This window comes from Poromitra crassiceps, assembly GCF_964638095.1.
Source record: "Poromitra crassiceps genome assembly, chromosome: 18".
Classification (NCBI taxonomy): Eukaryota; Metazoa; Chordata; class Actinopteri; order Beryciformes; family Melamphaidae; genus Poromitra; species Poromitra crassiceps.
In genome coordinates this window covers 30,577,267-30,599,647 of record NC_139636.1, presented here as the reverse complement: position 1 = coordinate 30,599,647, position 22,381 = coordinate 30,577,267, and the positions used below count along the sequence as shown (strand labels likewise).

Below are 22,381 nucleotides of genomic sequence, written 5' to 3'. Positions count from 1 at the left end.
TGTAAAAAAAAAATATATATATTCAATATGATTCAATGTCACATTCAATATGACAATGTTGATTAACATACATACAATATACAGGGAAGGTTTTGATTATGAGCAAGCCCATGCATTCTAATAGGGAGAGTACGCCAATGTATAGATGATGCAAATACATACATTTTACAAAAAAATAGATATTCAAATAGATATTCAGCTCTCTTGATTTTGGAAAATAATTCATCAAACAGACTTAAAGGAAGGTATTAGGGCAAGCTGTCATAGCAAAGGCAGCACAGGCTATAAACCTGCAGTTGTTTGGATTAATAAAACCCTAGAGGTAATAGGTTATATTACATACCATGAGAATCATTGTACAAATACACAAAAACTATAGGTTAACATAAGTTGCCCGTACAAAATATAAATATTAGGTCTGCTCATTAGGGGGTTTACATTGAAAATTACATTGACATGGATGGACCATTGACTATCACAGCTTTTTCCCCCCACAACGCAGTGGCATATTTTGTCACGTTTGTGACTGTATATTTTGGGTCTCTCGCTTCAAACCTTGGTGAAAGAACACCGCAAAAACAGATTTGGACTCAGTATGTGCTCTGTTGTCTTCGTCCCTTCTTTTGTCTCTTGGTCCCCCTCTGGCTCCAGCTTCGTCCTCGGTCACCCACGCTCATCGCAGCATCACTGGTCCAGCTCATGGCTGTCACGGCTGCGCGGGCTCATCGCAGCATCACTGGTCCGGCTCGGGGCTGTCACGGCTGCGCGGGCCGTAGTGGTGCTGGCAGAACTCTCTGATGCGACTGCAAGCCTCCACCATCATCTCCTCCGGCACTGTCACCACAATGCGGAAGAAGTTGGGATACTCAAACGCCTGGGAGAGGGGAGAGGGAACACTGGTTAGATTAGATTAGATTAGATTAGATTAGATTAGATTAGATTAGATTAGATTAGATTAGATTTATTTCAAATATGGTGGGGTGGGGGGGGGGGGGGGGGGGGTGGGGGGACGGGAGATAAAGAATAAAAGAAATATAGAAAATGCCAAACAAGAATAGTCAATTAGAATTCACAGCAAATCCTGAAGCAATTTACATTTGCCACACATGCCCGAAAAGGAGTAGGAAGAGGTAAATACTTGTCAAGTCCTATCCCTTGTTTTATTAGGCTTAATATGAATGTAGTATTATAATGTAATAACATGTTATACTACTATAATATGAATACATATGAGATGTGCATACTTATGTTCAGACCTTACAGTGGGCCAAATTCTTCCGGGTCCTTTTAACACTTCCGGCGGTCACGGCGCAAAATAAGAGAGTTGTTTTTGGAGCGGACAGTGAAGGGGTAAAATAAACAACGTAGCCTACAACTTTGAGCTCGGTACACAGCAAGCAAGCAAGTATCCACTGTTAGCCAGGTCAGATAACGTTATCGTCGACAATGACGAGCACTTTCTTGTAAAACATACCTGGACTCCAACAAAGAAAGCTTCAGATAGTTGTCTCTCCTCCGAGGCAGCGCGAGCCACTAACGTCAATAAGACCCGCAGACGTTAACGTAATTCCCTGGAATGCGAGACTTAACGAGCCAGTTACATGGCGTTGCATTCTTAGACATTGCCGTTTGCTTTTATGTGGTATGTTACATACAATTGGCTAAATTATTAGTTAATTCAGAGTTAGATTATATTGGAGCAGCACAGCCATTTTTTATTTTATTTTATTATTATTTTTAGCCGGAAGTTTTGATACGGCCACACAACAGGGTCAAATGGGCGTGGCTACATAAGGTGAATACTATCTATTATAAAACGGCTCTCTCAAATCAAGCAATCTGATTGGTTCACAGCCATTGTATAATTCCAGTAACCGAGTTCAATAACCCATGGCCATGGGTTATTGGTTGCCATGGCAACTCTCTTACTAAGAGAGTAATAATAAGGCTTACCTCAAATGACAACGTAGAAGAAAAAAAAATGGCGGAGACAGCTTTCAGATCCTTGTGAATCGATCTTCGCTTATAACTTTACTAATACTTCGCAGAAAATGATGTTTTGTACAAGAATAGATGCGGGCTAATGTCTTCTTTGCAAAAGAAAGGCTGTTAACCCCGCATTTAACCCCGCATTTAACCCCGCGTAACGTTAGTTGGTGTCGGCTTTGCAGAAAGCATTCAGCTTCTCAGCAAGCGCTGAGAATGCAGCGCTGCGGCTCGAGCTGCCTGTCGGGGATTCCAGAAAGCTCTCAGCTACTCAGCAAGCGCCAGGATTGGCCAATGTCAACTTCAGTCTCCAGAACGATCCAATCAAATCACCCGCATGTTCTTGCGGTCCCACCTTACAGTAGTGTTTCAACTGACTCTATCAGAATGACATGCCAGTCGGAGTCGGACTTATAGTATTATTATTATTATTATATTATCATACTTGGAAACCGTTTTATAAAAGCAATATAGCACTCGAGCTGCGTGTGTTGTGGAATATATCCCCCTGCTCAGCAGTTATCCCACTCGGCCTGCGGCCTCGTGGGATAACAGCTGATCAGGGGGATATATTCTTCACAACACACTGGCTCTCATGCTATATTGCTTAATTATAAAAGGGAGCATGTGGGCAATGTTCTCTGTTTAAATTTTGTCCCGGAAGTAATGTCATCAGTGATGTCACTTGAGCAATTGTGCATTGTGACATCACTGATGATGTCATAGGCATTGTGACATCATCAGTGATGTCATAAGAGCATCTGTGATGTCATCAGTGATGTATCAGTGATTCACCGGCAGGACGTAGTGCATCACTCTATTCCCCCCAGTTCCCCTCTCCCTCGAATAGGCGACCGACCAGAGGAGGCACTAGTGCAGTGACCAGAACACATACCCTAAATCCGGCTTCCCACCTGCAGACAGGGCAAAGTGTGCCTGTATGGACGCCTGACCAAGCCACAGGGAACACGGGGGCTCGAACCTGCGACCCTCGTCATTTTTCCATCAAAACTACTCTGTCACCGAATGATACCAGACTACAATATAGTCTGGCACACAGGAAGTGATGCGTTTGCAGCTGTTTGTTTGAAGTAAATAAAAGAAAGAAGAAATATGGGAAGCTGCAGTCTAGTGCGTGTCTTTTAAGACAGTATTTTGGGCAAAACACCAAAGCAGTAACTAGTAACTACTTATCGGTAAAGTAACTAGTAACTACTTATCAGTAAAGTAAAGTAACTAGTAACTACTTATCACTAAAGTAAAGTAAAGTAACTAGTAACTACTTATAAGTAAAGTAATGTAACTAGTACTAAAGTAAAGTAATGTAACTAGTACCTACTTATCAGTAAAGTAAAGTAACTAGTAACTACTTATCACTAAAGTAAAGTAATGTAACAGGTAACTACTTATCAGTAAAGTAAAGTAACTAGTAACTACTTATCACTAAAGATGTCGTCAAAATCAGGAAAAACAGGAATCGTGTTTGTGGCGTCCTAGTGGCTCACCTGGTAGAGCGCGTGCCACAAAGGCTTGGTTCTTCCCGCGGCCGGCGTGGGTTCGAATCTGACCCGTGATTCTTTGCCGTATGTCATCCCCTCTCTCTCCCTACCTTTCCTGTCTATCTACTCTACTAGCAAGTAGGGGTGTCACAATATATCGTCCCACGAAATTTCGCGATAGTAAAACGTCACGATATGTATCGTTGAGATGAAATCTCATATCGTGATTTTTTTTTTTTTTTTTTTTTCAAAAGTAGACAAAGAAACGTCTTTGTTTGTTGAAGTTCAATGTGTGGAAAGTAGTTCAGTTGAACAAGTCTCTGAAGAGACACATGAGAAGTTATACAGGAGAGAAACCATTCAATTGAGTTTCTGGCAAAACTGTTTACTTGACAGGAAAAACTGAAGATGCATAAAAAATAGACTAAGAAAAGTCTTGTTGTTTGAGTTTGAAGAAAAACTGAAGATGCATAATGAGAATTTATACTGCTGAGAAACCTTTTAGTTCAAAGTAAATCTAAGTGACGGTGTAACTCATTCTATTTCAAGATAAGCCTTATCTCCAATCTTATGTTTTTTCTAGTTGTTATTGTAATAACAATTTCCCACAACAGCATGTTTTGTATTTGTGCATTTCAAATAAAATACTACTTTTCCAGTCATATATTGTCATTATTCAAGTTAAAAAAAATATTGTTAAAATCGTATCGTATCGTATCGTTATCGTGAACCCAGTATCGTGATACGTATCGTATCGTGAACTGAGTGTATCGTGACACCCCTACTAGCAAGTAAAGGTGAAAATGCCCCCCATTTTTTTTTTACATTGATTTTATCCAAATAATGATAGAAACACATCAAATAAATTATATGAATGAATAATACTTTGTTTGTAATAACTTAATACAGTTTGATGGAAATGGAATGCAATTGAAATGCCTAAACCTTACAAAACAGAGTGACCACAAATGTTTTGGAGTGTAGGATATGTGTCAAGTATAGGAAGACATATAGGAGATGGGTGGATGGATGTCTCACCGAGGCAGGCAGACAGAAGACAGACTGCTCAGTCACCAGCCGCTCGGTGAAGTCCACATCGTCCTTAAACTCTGGAAAGTTATCCATGCTAATCCCCACCTGGAAACAAGCAAACGCACAGCACAAATCCCCTTGTAAAGTTGCACAAAGCAAGGTTAAACGTTCTAATGAAGAGAGTTGAATAATGTAAAAAAATAAGTCAGTTATGATATATAACAAGTGTTTGTATGTGTGTGTGTCCACATTCAGCAGCTACAGATGTAAAGCACTGACCATGATGTACATGGCTCCTGATGGCATGACCGGGGTGAGACCTGGCACCGTGCGCAGCTCATTGAAACAGATCTCTGAGTTGGACTGTGGAAGAAAAAGACAAATCATTCAACCGTCCAACAAGAACCATCCAATAAGAGATCACATGAAAAGTAGAAAGAACCGCCTCGTGGTCGTATGCCTCCGCCAACAAGTCAAGTTGCAGTTTACAGATCCATGTCTCTCCAGATTCATCAAGTATGTGTAGTGAAGATATACAGTATGGTGCCCTGTGCACCGCCGTGCAGCTGATCCAGGAGCTCCGAGCAGCAGAACCAGGAACAATGGAGAGATCCAGCGCACACCTGGACTGTTACGTTGACTTCTTCTTGTATTCAGTGACAGCAGACATAGTAAACAACGCGTTTCGCATCACAGCTTCATCACGTTTGCTTTACAAACTCATCCCAATTTGTGATGAGTGGGAGACCCGCTCTACCCAGGTGGAGCAGTGCTACGGATGTTTTCCCAACAGTGACGGCTGTGTGGCGATGGAACAGAACACTAATGAATAGAAACTACATCATGATAGGGTCCCCCTGTTTACCTTGAGGAAGCTGATGGTGCTATGGTAGAAGCTCTGAGGTGTGTTGTCGAGGATGCTCTCCAGCGCTCCCTGGACGATGGTGCAGGCTCCTAGAATACGTTGGCTCAGTTTCACCAGACCCTGCCGGATCTTCAGAGGAGACATATACATACATGTAAGTGACTAAATAAGATAAGGAGATCTGTTGTTACTCTGTCTACTGAATGCAAGGTGGAGTCTGAGAGGGTGGAGGGTGGAGTCTGAGAGGGTGGAGTCTGAGAGCAACAAACCTCGGAGCCAAAGATGCCGTTCCTGTCATGGATGAGGATCCAGCCCATCCTCCAGCCGGGGACCAGCCAGCGCTTAGCCAGGCCGCCGCAGGAAATGACGGGAACGCTGCTGCTGAGAGACGCCATCGAGTGAGAGCTGCATCCTGGGAAAACCTGGGGACAGGAGGAGGAGGAGGAGGAGGAGGAGGAGGAGGAGGAGGAGGAGGAGGAGGAGGAGGAGGAGGAGGAGGAACCGAAAGTCATGAATACCGTTTTTTGGAGATCTGTCTTGTTGATGTGATGTCACTCAACATTGTCTGCTAAAGTGTTAGCATGGAGCCTCCTATCACTCAACACAGTGTATGCTAAGTAGTTAGCATGGGGTGGCCCAGCGCCCTATTATAACCGTAGACCGTATATATATGGACTGTGACATCACCCCATTGGTTTGTGGACTCGAGGTTGGCATTTTCAACCTTCGCCATCTTGGTTATTTGGAGTCAGAAGTTAGGTGAATTTGGATGAGAAGTGCCAGCTGCTATTGGTCCGCGACCGGTTAGCCTCAACGTGAGACTCAGCTTATAATCAATAAGCCAGTGTTTATAAGGGTTCGGCTAGCCCCTTGATTATGACACTCGGCCTATATGTTGTTGTTTTTTTACCTATACATAACAAGTAGCCTATGTATAAATGTTATACATATAAACATCAACCCATCAATCCATAAAATAGTGCAAAGCTAAATTAGGTTCTTAATAATTAATCAAATAGATAAATAAATCCATTCCATATAGTGCCACATGTACAGTAAATTACTTATCAACAGAATACCTACATTTTGGAAACTGTAGCTTGGAACAAAACACTGCACTTCTATTTGATTATGCAACAGATTTTGGGGGGAAAGTGTTCATGAATCCAAAATGTCCACGTGAAAGAAAAGGATTATATAAAGAGCTAGTTTGGATGCTGATTTGATTATGGGAATGGAACCAATCCACGTCTTCTTCTGTGGGGGAGGGATCAAACAAGAGAGAGAGAGAGAGAGAGAGAGAGAGAGAGAGAGAGAGAGAGAGAGAGAGAGAGTACAGTAAAGTAACACAGTCAGCTGGCTTCCATTAAAGTCATTAAAGCCATAGTTTTCTGACATTGAATGGGGAACCACCCCTCCTCCTATTGGCCAGAGCAGTGTGAGTGATACGTTACTGTAGCTCTACAGGTCAAGGCACATGTTTTGGGGCTTGGCCTGAGTTTGTGTGACCTGCAGAGAGTTTGTGTGACCCGCAGAGATTTTGGAAACATGACTAGATAATGATCCTCATGGGGGAATTGGCCTTTTTCACAGCAGCCATTTTGTTTCTAAAATGCAGGAAGTAGCACAGGTGCAGCAAAACACTAATTAGGGTTTCCAACTTCCAGTCCATTTAGGTGTTCCAGTGCTGGGGCCCTAATTTGTGAGTTGGTTGTACCTGTGTTTACCCTGCCTTTTACACCCAAAATGGCAGCTGTGAAAAAGGCCCATTAGGTGATTGATGGGGGTGATTGGTGGTGGGAGTGATGGGGGGTGGGGTAGCAAACGTCGCCCCGCTGACTGAGCTGAGCCGCGATTGGCTGATGCAGCCCAACCCATTGCTGGACACACACACACACACACACACACACACACACACACCCTCTCCCAGCAGCGCCAGAACCTGACATCTGCATTAACTGCAAACATATGGGCCCAAAAAAAGTGCACAGTCATTCTGGTCTGAACAAACCTGGAGGGGGGGAGTTCCCAGTCTGATGCTGCGAGCTGCAATTGAACTCAACAACCCAGAAACTAAATTTTTCCACTCCCTCCACAGACACAGTACAGAGTAGCCTCCACGAACTCTGAACTGCACGTGCACTAAATTATATTCTTCCTTTGTGCTGCTAGACAAACATTTAATTTGATCACTGAATGCACCAGTAATGACATCAAACAGAACAGCGCTCTAGGTATTTCAACTCTTTCAAATCAAAAGTGTGGGGGAAATAGCTTGATCAATCAGTCAGTCAAAAAAGAGGCATAAGAATGTGTGTTTTTGGACATCACACGTGATTTGTATTGATCACATGATTAGAATGGAACTTTTGTGCTTTGTGTACACATGGGTTTGATCTAGCGTTCTATTTCTTAAGGACAATAACAATGTTTTTGGATCAAAACTGCTGATATCTTTAAATGTGTTCATTTTCATGTCAAAAACGTGAAGCAGAAATGTCCTAGTATTTAGACCATGGGACAAACTCTCCATCATAATAATCATATGCATAGACTGTATATAAATATGGACATAGTCACATAGTCACAGTGACATCACCCATCATAATAATCATATAGACTGTGTATAAATATGGACATAGTCACGGTGACGTCACCCATCATAATAATCATATTCACCTTATTCTTTGCCCACACATGGACGCTTCCGCATTACGTCATTTTGTAATAGTATTTCCGTTTTGACTTGCCAAAAACTCCGCAGGCAAGATGGCTGCGCACAGTCCGCATTTAAACTGGCAGAATTACTCCGCCATAAACTAACATATCTTGGCCAATACGTATGTAACATGCAAAATAAAACAACCCGTAATATCTTAATTTTATGTAGAATGCAGAGGATATGTAACTGTTTAGTTAAACTTGCATTCCAGGAATATTGTGCTCTTAAGACGACGTTAGTGGAGTGGACGTTAGGTTGCGCACCTATGTTAGGTTGCGTAACCTATGTGCGATTCGAAATAACGCATCCGAGATAGAAACGTTATGAATATAGCCACGTTATAAACAACAAACTAACGCTGGTGATCCGTATGGAATCAGTGTTACTCGAAATGGTTAACGGTTATATCAATTTGGTCATTCAGTGGCATTTTACTGCCATATAACATAACTAACTAGTGGCTAATATTATTAGCCACTAGTGGCCTTCGCAACTACCACTGAACCGGAAGAACAAATACGTTTGCGTTGAACGCGGAAGAGAGAAAAAGTGGGCGTGGTGAATAAGGTGAATAGACTGTGTATAAATATGGACATAGTCACGGTGACGTCACCCATCATAATAATCATATGCATAGACTGTATATAAATATGGACATAGTCACATAGTCACAGTGACGTCACCCATCATAATAATCATATGCATAGACTGTATATAAATATGGACATAGTCACATAGTCACGGTGACATCACCCATCATAATAATCATATGCATAGACTGTATATAAATATGGACATAGTCACATAGTCACAGTGACGTCACCCAGTGGTTTGTGGACTCCCGTTTTGAAGCTTAGAGTTTGGCATTTTGACCGTCGCCATCTTGGTTATTTGGAGCCAGAAGCAGGTTTCCCACAGTGGAGTTGGCCCCTGCAGGCCATTAGAAAATGATGCCGGTTTAAGGCACTTCCGCAATGGCTTCATTTTTCAGCCTCTGATCATGAGAGGTGAATGACACTAACTCGTTATAGTCGAGCGAGGCTCCGCAAGGCAGACCTGCCCGAGCCCGCGCACTCCACGCTGGGACCAAGGCAGACCTCCCCAGAGTGCACGCACTCCACGCTGGGACCAAGGCAGACCTGCCCAGAGTGCACGCACTCCACGCTGGGACCAAGGCAGACCTCCCCAGAGTGCACGCACTCCACGCTGGGACTAAGGCAGACCTGCCCAGAGTGCACACACTCCACGCTGGGACCAAGGCAGACCTGCCCAGAGTGCACGCACTCCACACTGGGACCAAGGCAGACCTGCCCAGAGTGCACACACTCCACACTGGGACCAAGGCAGACCTGCCCAGAGTGCACACACTCCACGCTGGGACCAAGGCAGACCTGCCCAGAGTGCACGCACTCCACGCTGGGACCAAGGCAGACCTGCCCAGAGTGCACACACTCCACGCTGGGACCAAGGCAGACCTGCCCAGAGTGCACACACTCCACGCTGGGACCAAGGCAGGCAGACCTCCCCAGAGCGCACGCACTCCACGCTGGGACCAAGGCAGACCTGCCCAGAGTGCACACACTCCACACTGGGACCAAGGCAGACCTGCCCAGAGTGCACACACTCCACACTGGGACCAAGGCAGACCTGCCCAGAGTGCACACACTCCACACTGGGACCAAGGCAGACCTGCCCAGAGTGCACACACTCCACGCTGGGACCAAGGCAGACCTGCCCAGAGTGCACACACTCCACGCTGGGACCAAGGCAGACCTCCTCAGAGTGCACACACTCCACGCTGGGACCAAGGCAGACCTCCTCAGAGTGCACACACTCCACACTGGACCGATGCTTTCATAGTCAGAACAGCAGCCAAGTAATCAGCATGTTGCATTGTACAGTGATAATAGTGACAACAGCCCGAAGTCACAATGAAACAGCATTATGTGCAGTACTGAGATGAAACAGCATTATGTGCAGTACTGAGATGAAACAGCATTATGTGCAGTACTGAGATGAAACAGCATTATGTGCAGTACTGAAACAGCATTATGTGCAGTACTGAAACAGCATTATGTGCAGTACTGAAACAGCATTATGTGCAGTACTGAAACAGCATTATGTGCAGTAATGAAACAGCATTATGTGCAGTACTGAGTGTGGTTTCACTCTCACACGACCGTATATCAGCACATAAATAGAATCACCAAACTTATTTTTACTGAATAGGCATTTCAGTTCTCCGCCCTGATAGCCTACTGCTCTGTGCTGCTTTTAATCTCTCTCAACACAACACATTTCCTTGTTGAAATGACTAAAAACGATCAGTTACAAATCAAAGTTTGACCACATGGGTAAGGAAATGTGGTCAAAACACGGCTCAGTGTACTAACTTCTTGATTTAATTTCTCTCCCTGCAAACCAGAGGTACGCGCGGAGGTACACTCTGTTAAAAAGTTTTGCGACGTCACATTGGGCGCGCGCCTCTCGCTCCTCCCCTGCGCCTGGCTCCTCCCCCGCGCCTGGCTCCTCCCCCGTGCCTGGCTTGCCGGAGTGACCATAAATGAGCCTTAACAGGTCCTGATCTGATTTGATACAAAAGGCGCAAGGCTCCATTGAACGTGTGCATGCATAACGGGGAGTGCGAACATCAGGCTCAACCCCTAACCACGCCCTCTGCTGCCCTCATTTTTATTTTATATAAATTATATTATATAAAAATATATTATTATATTATTATATAAATTCAGACAGGTGTGTTTTCAGAGAGGTGAGTTTTCAGACAGGTGTGTTTTCAGACAGGTGTGTTTTCAGACAGGTGTGTTTTCAGACAGGTGTGTTTTCAGATAGGTGTGTTTTCAGACAGGTGTGTTTTCAGACAGGTGTGTTTTCAGATAGGTGTGTTTTCAGACAGGTGTGCTTTCAGATAGGTGTGTTTTCAGATAGGTGTGCTTTCAGATAGGTGTGTTTTCAGATAGGTGTGTTTTCAGACAGGTGTGTTTTCAGACAGGTGTGTTTTCAGATAGGTGTGTTTTCAGACAGGTGTGTTTTCAGACAGGTGTGTTTTCAGACAGGTGTGTTTTCAGACAGGTGTGTTTTCAGACAGGTGTGTTTTCAGACAGGTGTGCTTTCAGATAGGTGTGTTTTCAGACAGGTGTGTTTTCAGACAGGTGTGTTTTCAGACAGGTGTGTTTTCAGACAGGTGTGTTTTCAGATAGGTGTGTTTTCAGACAGGTGTGCTTTCAGATAGGTGTGTTTTCAGATAGGTGTGTTTTCAGACAGGTGTGTTTTCAGACAGGTGTGTTTTCAGACAGGTGTGTTTTCAGACAGGTGTGTTTTCAGACAGGTGTGTTTTCAGACAGGTGTGTTTTCAGATAGGTGTGTTTTCAGATAGGTGTGTTTTCAGACAGGTGTGTTTTCAGATAGGTGTGTTTTCAGACACGCGTGTTCGTCACACTCACCATGTCGCCGTAGATCTCATCTGCCAGGATGGGAACACAGTGTCTGGAAGCCACTGGGAGGAGGAACACAAGCATCATCATGTAGGAACATGTGTCAGTGAGAAGGCATGGATGTGCTGTTTAGGCATTTTGTCCAGACAAAAAGGTTTGTTTGTTTGTTTGTTTGTTTGTTTTACCAATCAACTATAATCAAGTCTAGTAAGCTGGAAGTGGTTTTCTCACAGTCCTCATGGAACTGAAAGCCTACGAGACAGGGCCGGTTCCAGAACAAGATGACTAGGGGTGCATCCTAGATAGGAAGGGGTGCCACTCGGGTGGCCGGCCGGCCACCCTCGAAGGCCGGCCACCCTCGAAAAATTTTACATGTTATTTTACTAAAAATAATGCATTTGACCATCATTTCAAGTAGAATGATACCACCCAAGCAAGAATATTTCAAGTGTTTCAAGTGCTTTACTGAAATATTTGGACCATATAATGATAATACAATTATCTCAACCTTAAAAGGTTACATATAGGTGCCAAAAAGCCATAAAATCACAACAAAGAACAAAGAAAAACAACAACTATAATTCAAGTTTAAACAGTAAGTGTGCAGCTGTAGCATTTATTTAAAAAAAAAAAAGTTTTTTTTTTTTTTTTTTTTTTTTTTTTACTTTTCAACTGAGCATGCAGACAATTAAAATAAGGGTGCAATGCATGCTTTTGCACCCCCGTAGAACCGGGCCTGCTACGAGAGAAGTTTTTAGGGGCACTTTACACGAGGACAGTTTCCTATGGTGACGGGGAATTATTGTATCGTTAGTGCCTCCCTTTTAGACGGCGACGGCGAATTTGGGCTTAGGAAAGGACACATTTTGAAACCACCTTCCAGAGTGGAATTCTTGGTGACGCTCCATGTAATCGCTTTGAGACGGCACATTTCAGAAACTCTGACGTGCCTGCACACGCGACACACGCGATTAGAAGTTATAGTCACACTGAACCCCCCCACCTTTTGGGTCCTTCTATCATTTTGATTGAAGAAGACTTAAAACTAGTGATTGAGATCATCAACTCATTAGGAAAGTGTTTACTGAGGTCATAAATCAAGTGAGAAGGAGGGTCATCATTTCCCCATTGACTTCCATACAATCAGACTGGTTTTTGGGGCGAGTGGAGTCACTCCCTGCTGGCCATTAGAAAGAATGCAGGTTTAAGGCACTTCCGCATTGGCTTTATTTTTCACAAACGGAGCTTCCCCCTTTGAACTGAATCCATCTCATGACCTCTGACCTCTGGACACTAGCTGCTGTGCTAGAAAGCAAAAGTAGCACAAAAAGAGGCGTTTTCACATCAAGAGCACCGACCTTTGAGGATGTTCTGTAGGTGCTCCTTGCTGTAGACGGAGCCGCAGGGGTTGGAGGGGTTGGTCACAATCACACAGGACGTCTTCTCGTCGATCATGCTCTCCATGTGCTGCAGATCAATCTCCCACGACTTCTCTGGCTGCAAAGCAAACAGAAACAATTAAGCTTACCCCAAAATCAGAATGAGGGGGTCCCCGGTATATTTTCTATCTTGTAAGGGGTCCTTGGCTGAAAAACATTTGAGAACCTCTGGTGTAACGTTACTACACTGTTATGTAATGATGCACTGTGCTCAGTGGGACGAGCAGCGTCTCTTGGTTTGTAACAGAGATGAACTGACTCCCTTCAGTTAAAAGAAGTGCATCAGGGCCATTCATTTACAAGATCAAGAGCCTAACCCTGCAAATGAAAGCGTGAGTTGTGTGAGTTGAGGCAGGTGAGACGAGCGATGAGACTCACCAGCAGGTTGTAGAGTTTCACCTGGATGCCCATGGACACAGCCAGGGTCTTATATAAGGAGAAACCTGGGCACGGCACCAGGATGTTGTCTCCAGGGTTACACAGGACACTGATAGCCAGGTCAATAGCCTGGCTGCAGCCGCTGGTCAGAATCACATCCTGGAAGAGTTCAAAAGTCAACATGGCGTCAGTAGCTATAATGAGTTCATGATATTTCATTTTGTGAATGTTTGAACCTGTAACTTTGACCAGTGGTTCTCACCACTAGAAGAACGACTGCTTGTAGTAGTGATCATAGTTTCTCCGTTATCTCTCTACCTACAATACAGACAGTCATGGAATTCTGCACAAAATCAGATCTGACAATAAAGATATTCTCAGATGTTGTTTTCAAGAGATAAGAGCTCATCACATGGAGGTCTGTGTCTCTAATGTGGACTAAATTATGGGTCCTTGATATGAAAAAGGTTGAGAATCACTGACTCATACAATATAATACCATACAATACAGAACACTATGAACTTGACTAACTAACCTACGACTATAAAAGGCACTCTTAATGTTTTGGATAATGCTATTGGCCTACTGTCACTCAACTTATGCTAACGTGTTAACATGGAGCCCACTATCATTTTTGATGTTCTCTAGTAAATCATAGTAGTGTCAGTTGTCTGAAACCTCCCAGACGATGATGATGTAGAAGAAGAAAAGTATATATTGGAGAAGATGGAGCATGAGGAAAGCAGGAGGGTGAGAGATAGAGAGGGCGACAGACAGACAGACAGGACAGGTGTCAGTCAGGAGGGTGAGAGATAGAGAGGGCGACAGACAGACAGACAGACAGACAGACAGACAGACAGACAGACAGACAGACAGACAGACAGACAGACAGACAGACAGACAGACAGGACAGGTGTCAGTCAGGAGGGTGAGAGATAGAGAGGGCGACAGACAGACAGGACCAGTGTTGGGAAAGTTACTGAAAATTGGTAATTAGTTACAGTTACTAGTTACTTCTCTCAAAAGGTAATTTAATTACTTTAAAGTTACCAGTTACTTCAAAGTAATTAGTTACTAGGGAAAGTAACTTTTGCGTTACTTTTAAAAGTCCGCTTCGATTGTTATTAATGCACACATTATGTTAGTGTTGCTGTGCCACAGTGTGGCATTGAACCTTCGCTTATTGGGGAGGCTTATAGCCTATCAAGGTCATTAGCCTCTGGGGCTCTGGCTGCAGCTCTCTCCCCGGACTAGGTCTGAGGATCAGAAACTGGGTAATCCTCTGAAGTTGTCCGTTATTTTCATGTCCTAAAGTAACTAGTAACTAGCCCAGTTACTATTTTAGTAACTGTAACTGAGTTACTGAATTTGAAAAAGTAATTAGTTAGATTACTAGTTACTGAAAAATGTAGTTAAGTTACAGTAACTAGTTACTAACTCCCAACACTGGACAGGACAGGTGTCAGTCAGGAGGGTGAGAGATGGAGAAGGCGACAGACAGACGGACAGACAGGGCAGGTGTCAGTCAATCTGGGTGCCCAGATTGGGTGTGAGTGGGTCAAGAGGAGTGGGCACCTCAGCCTCCAGTGGGGCCTCAGGGCAGCTGTAGAAGTTGGCTACCGCCTCCCGGCTCTTCTGGTAACCTGTCAAGAGGAAATACACATTCATATCAATGGAGAATACGGAGGTGAGAGAATAAGGGGACAGAAAATACAGGAGGCAGAGAGGGAGACAGAGAGAGACGGTAGTAGTCAAATGACAGCTCAGGTGTTCAACTTTCATTTAGTTGTCGGCTAGTGTGACTCACCAACGGAGGGCGCGTAGCCGTTGTATTTGTGGGTGTCGATGGCGTCTTTCATGGCCTGAAGCACCTTGTCGTCTGTGGGCAGGTTCCCAAATACAGTAGGATCCCCTGAGGAGCAGATGAGTGTAAAAACTTCATTGACCTTTTATTATATTACCTTTTATTTGATTACTGTATTACTTTCCAGATGGTCTCTAGTTTTGCTTCAGAAAATGGCTACAGAGGTGAGTGAGTTGTCTTGGAACACCATTGAATATACAACATAGTGACTCATATTGTTCTTTTGCGCATCATTTTAACATTTGGTTAAAGAACAACCAGACCTGCCATCATACCTATCCGCTGCATTCTTGTCCTGTCTGCTGCCATCTGCTGGTCTGTCATGTACATACTTTATGTTTAAAGTATGTCCATGCCATTTGCACCTATGTGCAGTGAATATGTCACTGTCTTTGACTTGTCTTATCACTTTACTGCCTTATTGCTTGTTGTTTCTCTTGTTTTCCTGCACCCATATGCCCTGTTATTTTGCACTATGTTGTAAACGGAGTCTACAGCACAAGAATTTCACACGTGATACTTGTACTACGGAGTGACAATAAAAATCTTGAATCTTGTCTGTCTGTCTGTTTGTCAGATTGTATCTTTTATGCCTGCATGTAGGCTATGCCTGGTTGTGTGTTTGTACGATTGCATCCTTCTTCTGTAATGTGATTTTAATGTCATGATTTAGCTGATTTGTCTGCCTAACATTGTCTTGCAACTGTCTGCTTGTAGCCTACATTGTCTTCACTAGCATGAAGCACTTTGCTCTGGCTCACTTCATGTTGTATCTACTCCTGTTTTTATTTCGCTTGTGTGTTTAGTGTTGGTGTTTGTTTAATGGCTAAGTTAAGTTCTGGCCAACAGTTGAAAATGAGTGATATTGATTAATGTGCACTGTGCCTGAAATAAATAAATAAATATTTGTATTGTTTTGATCTCTGCTGTACGTCGCTTTGGATAAAAGCATCTGCCAAGTGAAATAGAAATAAAAGTAAAAGTAAATAAATAAATAAATAAATAAATAAATAAAATTACAAATGTGTAGCAATAGCTTACGGCATTGTTTTGTGGTGGTGCTCAGCAGAAACATGAGCTAGACTCATGAGTACAACAGTAGCTAAATCTAGTCATGATAATGGTGATGATGGACTATATTAGCATTATGATTACAGATGACAATTGTCCAACATGTTGGACTAATTGTCCCCCACCAAATGGGCGACTATGGATGGGTCTCTGGCTGTCCGTTAGTTAGTCACGCTGTAATGTTGACTTTGTGCCACTAGGGGGCAGCATTTACAATGAATGGGTGGACCCTCAGTCAGTATATCATGTAGATTGTACATGACAGGAAAACATGTTTACTATTGGCTTGTTCTATAGGTATATGTGATGTCATCCTGAGGAGTTAACTCTTCACTAAAGCCACTCTGCTGCTGGAAGCCATGAAGGCACACACTATTCAAACATCGATCCATCCATCCATCCATCGGGATTGATTGATTGATTGATTCCTCTCACCTATGGAAAGTGCGATCATGGGTTTGTCTGGGTTGGGGGTGAGCTTCATCCCGTCCACGATGGCCCGGATGGGGTTGAGGGTGCTGTTGGCCATCTCTGAGGGCTTGACCTCCCACCTCTGCCTGCGGCTCTTGGCTTTGGCTGGGTAGATGCTGCCATTCACACTGACGCGGTGCACTCCTTTCCCGTTCACTCCACTCCCGTTCACTCCTTTCCCGTTGACTCCACTCCCGTTGACTCCACTCCCGTTGACTCCACTCCCGTTCACTCCACTCCCGTTCACTCCACTCCCGTTCAGACTCTTGGCATTGAGGCCGTTTTTGCCATGGACCCCGTTGCCGTTCATCTTAACCCCATAAGACTTGCTCTCCATCCTGGACCTGATGAGGACAGTAGAGATGAGGGTTAATACTCCTACCCCTTTTCCACCTACAGGAACCTGGAGCCTGGGCTGGAGCTTTGCTCAAAACTGGCGCTCAGTCAGAGCCTGGAGCCCCAGATTATGAACCCCTTTCTTGTTCCACCGCGAGAGCTTTGAACGAGAGCCACGTCATTACGTCATTGGATACGTCGGTAAAAAAAAAAAAAAAAAAGTCTCTGATTTCCCAGCAGCGCTAGCGGCAGGTTCAGGGGGAAAAGGGGTATCAGTGCACCTGATCAAGGCCCGGGCCAAAGAAATGGAGTTGGTCAGGCCTGAGAGGAGTTGCGCCCCTCAGTACTCACATTACATAACATTAGCATTGTAAATCCTACATGGAGAAAATCCAGTTGGGCTTGTCTGCTCAATTGAGGGCGAGTTAAATCTAAACAGGGCAACTTTTTTTGGGGCATCTCTGACCGCCAGTTATGCTAAAGGGTTTTACTCTTTAATATAGGAACTTTGGTAACCATGTTGTTTGCTGCAATTTTGCCGAAAAATGACTAGTATAGTTAGGAAAATTGAAAATATGTTGTATGAACTTTAAAAAATAAAATGAATGTCATTTTTTTAAATCATAATGAATAATGTAAGAATATTGTTCAATCATGAATAGATCATGGATATATCTATATACAGTATACACACACATACATATATGCATGTGTGTGTATATGTATTATGTATGCATGAATTAAATCATCGAAAAACATAATAGCATGCATTATGGTTTATTACCTTTGTTTGACTGCAGAGGTGAGATTTAAATTCAGACCCAAATTAGGCAGGTCGCCAGATGCCAAAACTGTAATAACGTGATCAAATAGCCCCAAAAGAGCTTCTAAAGCAAAAGAACTTGCAGGCAGAAAAGAGAAAAGACATCGAGCTGCAGCAGCCTCTCATCAACAGGCTGCAAGCAGCATGGTCAATAAATGAATGCATCTAGCTGTGCATTAGCAAGGTTATGATGCAAACATGTCACTGCAACAACATATCATGCAACTTCACATTCTCTTCTTCCATACAAGCAAGCATGCAAGACAGATCAAATAATAAACTCTACTGCAAGACAGATCAAATATTAAACTCTTGTCTGTAAAATAAAAGCACCTCTTAAATGCCTACCTTGTTCAAAAGAAAATCTCAACAGAATTTCACTCTTCTCCAATATGTAGGCTACAACACAGGTCAAACACACTTACAGTATATGGATGGTGCACGCCGGCTTTATAGCAGCTCCCCGAAAAATGGGTGTTGAACCCTGGGCATATTTCCATTGGTGGAGACTGAGGGCTGTGCCATTACACCCCCGTTACATCACTAACCAGAACCGGACAACCTGGAGCCTGCTGGCTCGGTATAGATAGACCCTTCTCACGGGGGCAGGGTAAACACAGGTGCAGCAAGCAAAACACTAATGAGGGTTTCAAACTTCCATGATTGGAATTTGGAAACCGTCATTAGTCTTTTGCACCTGTGTTTACCCTGCCTTTTCGGCACAAAATGCCCCCCCCCCCCCACACACACACACACACACGTGAAAAGGGTCTATTAACCACCCGCCTGGTGGAGGAGATAGCGCCCTACAGGGATGCGCCATGGGCGCCGTGACGCGCGTCAACACGGAGAGGGCGCACATGGTGCGTCAACAAAGGCAGCGCTGCAGCAGGATGGAAAGACTGCCGGATGGAGGGAGGGGACACACACACACACACACACACACACACACACACACACACACACACACACACACACACACACACACACACACACACACACACACACACACACACACACACACACACACACACACACACACACACACACACACACACACACACACACACACACACACACACACACACACACACATCGACTCAAGTAGCCTAATAATAATAAACTTACAAAGTGCAAGGTACATGTAGCCTAAATGTAATCTGTAGCTCATTCAAAATGCAGCTTACTCACAGTTAAAATTGTTGAGTTCCTCCAACTATGGACTTTTAATAATATAGGACGAATCAGCGTGAGGTCACTTGCCACCCAGAAATGCGGAACCCCGCGGCATAATATATACATGTCGTGTTAAAGTTGTGTGAACTGTTGCAGTTTTTAAAATGTAAACAGAGTTAGCCGGCTAGAGTGAGACACGCAAGCCTCGCGCCACTTGGGCTCCATAGGGTTCTATTGCCGTTGCCACCCAGTGACGCGGTTTGTTTACAAAAATGCTGCTTGCCTGATCCCTCATACAGCCTACTTTTAATAGGCTAATAATAAAACACACACACACACACACACACACACACACACACACACACAGACACAGACACAGACATCAACAATTTCATAGGGTTGTCAACTCGATGTTACTTTATTTTCGTGTATTTATTTATTTATTTATTTATGTATGTATGTATGTATGTATGTATGTATGTATGTATGTATGTATTTATTTATTTATTTATTTATTTATTTATTTATTTATTGGGGGTTACAAACCCAAAACGAATAGCCTATATGATGCACATTTTTATTGCCACACAGTGACAGTGACATCATCAATCAGTGTTCTCTCTCTCTCTCTCTCTCTCTCTCTCTCTCTCTCTCTACACACACTATGCTCTCTCTCTCATACACACACTATGCAAAATAGATTCAAGATTCAAGATCAAAATACATTTGAATAGCCATAGTGATTAATCATATTACAAATGAGGAATGTGTCTTTGTGCAGCGCAGCGATCACATCAACAGCAGAAGATGAAGGAAAACTCCTTTAAAGTGACTTTATATAGTAGGCAGAGGCGCAGCTTGTGAACAGGCAAGGCAGGCAACTCCTTGGGGCCCCCAGGCCATTAGGGCCCCCCAAGGGCTAACAAACTTTACTTCACAGCAGTGACCGCAACCCCCTCCCCATTAAACAACCAATGGACGATTTGCAATGACATTGAACCCTCCCTAAAGGGACCCCGGCCATGTCATTCCCTGGATGATTTGCTCACGTACTAGAATTTAAAGTGAAACCTAGAGAATATGTGAATTATGTAAGTCTGACGGCAATGATTCAGTCTGTCACTGGGAAGTGTGAAGCATTCCCGTCAAACACATCATTCACAGTGAAAGTTAGAAAGAAGAAGTTATCTGGAAGTCAAAAAATAGAAAAGAGGATGAGAAGAAAGAGATGTCAAGATGTCAAGTAAAAGTCTGTGGGATACCGTCCCACGTCCCAGTTGTTTGCTCAGCGGGCATCGGGGGTAACAAAGTTACTTTTTTTCCCCAATATTTTATTTTCATCAAAGTTACTTATTTATGATGGCTATGACACAGGTATAACGGTAAGCCAACAAAACATGTTATCATTATTTCATGTGTCAGTGTTTGCCACGGACGTCACCTTTACTATCCGGTCACGTTGTGTTAAATCAATATGTCAGACAGACAAACAGTGTGTTAATCATCAAATCACAGGCGTTGACATCAGTCAGCTATAGGCTTTCTTGGATGTTGCATGGAGGTATTTTAATAGCTAAACACCTGAGAACTTACCTGGTGGAATCTACACTCACACACCTTCATTCACAGAAAATATTTATTATTTCAGGCTTGACCAACAGCCATGGAAAAGTACTCCTTACATACAGCAGTCTGTCAGTCACGGCTGTGTGTGTGTGTGTGTGTGTGTGTGTGTGTGTGTGTGTGTGTGTGTGTGTGTGTGTGTGTGTGTGTGTGTGTGTGTGTGTGTGCGTGTGTGCGTGTGTGTGTACAGCGGGTTCTCCACCATCAGGTAATTTTGCAATGCCTTTGAGTGGAATAGTGCTACTGGAGGTCAAAGAAGTCCTCGCTGACAAATAGAGAGAAGTCGTAAAAATGAAGTTAATGCTAAAATACACAGTTCCAGGTTCAAAGAGGTCCAAGACTTTGGAATGATTTGGACGTGTCTCTGAGGTCCACATTATCTTTCACATCCTTCAAAAAGTTATTGAAAAAACATCTTATGTCTTAACCTTCAATGTCATTATTTTCCATATTATGTAACCATGTTTTCTTTTATGTTGTTTATGTTTATAGTTTTTCTATGTTGTAAATGTCTTTGTTTATCTTGTGTTTTACGTATTCTCTGCAGTAGATGATGGGAGTGGAACTCTGTACAAGCCCTTTGGGCTTCGTTCCCTCCTTGCACTGTTTTTCTTTTTAAATTGTGCTAAATAAATCAAATCAAATCAAATCAAATCAAATCAAATCAAAGAGCAGGTTAGTGGGATGGAATTTAGTGCCCTAATTTAGGGAATAACCTTCTTGTTTACCCGATTGCTTTTGTTTTCCTGGCAACAATGAACATGCAATGTGATGAAGGAGGGAGAGGAAGAGAGGGGGAGAGGAGATGTGATGAAGGAGGGAGAGAAAGAGAGAGGGAGAGGAAGATGTGATGAAGGAGGGAGAGGAAGAGAGGGGGAGAGGAAGGATGTGATGAAGGAGGGAGAGGAAGAGAGGGGGAGAGGAGATGTGATGAAGGAGGGAGAGGAAGAGAGGGGGAGAGGAGATGTGATGAAGGAGGGAGAGGAAGAGAGGGGGAGAGGAGATGTGTCTGACATTGATGCTCCTTAAGTGATGCTCTCTTAAGGTTAAATGCCAAGAAATCATCCGGTCCTGATGGGTTGGATCCTTACTTTTTAAAAATTGCTGCTGAACATATTGCTGAACCTTTGACATACATTTTCAACTGGACTATAGAAACTGGGGTAATACCATAGGGGTAATACCATAGGGGTAATACCTACAGTAGCATTTGGAAGTCAGCATATGTCACTCCTTTACTGAAGGGTGGTGACCGATCAAATCCCAATAATTATAGGCCGATATCCAAACTAGCTGTTTTGGCTAAGGTCTTGGAAGGGCTTATAAGTGACCAGCTGAAAGATTTTTTGACAACAAATAGCATTCTAAATGAATTCCAGTCTGGTTTCTGAAAAAAACACAGTACCCCCACTGCCACTATGAAAGTGTTAAATGACTTCATAAGTGCTATTGATTCTAAAGAATATTGTGCTGCGTTGTTCTTAGACCTGTCAAAGGCTTTTGACACGGTCGACCACTATGTCTTGTCTCAGAGATTGGAGGATATTGGAATGTCTTCAAAAGCGGTCAAATGGTTTGGCAACTACTTGAGTGGCAGAACACAGAGGGTTCGGGTTGGTGGTGTGTGCTCAAATGCCTTGTCT

At 43.4% G+C, this 22,381-nt stretch overlaps 1 protein-coding gene across 1 annotated transcript; it reads right to left on the bottom strand.

Annotated features, from left to right (window-relative positions):
- tat (tyrosine aminotransferase) lies at window positions 1–17,117 on the bottom strand (the record flags this gene model as incomplete). Its single annotated transcript, XM_083654823.1, has 11 exons — window positions 1–874; window positions 4,524–4,622; window positions 4,797–4,880; window positions 5,383–5,511; window positions 5,652–5,804; window positions 11,566–11,618; window positions 12,915–13,053; window positions 13,374–13,532; window positions 14,950–15,017; window positions 15,182–15,286; window positions 16,745–17,117. 11 exons carry the CDS (start codon window positions 17,115–17,117, stop codon window positions 734–736), a joined length of 1,503 nt encoding a protein of 500 aa, XP_083510949.1. The 3' UTR covers window positions 1–733.
- Between the last annotated feature and the right edge of the window lie 5,264 nt (window positions 17,118–22,381).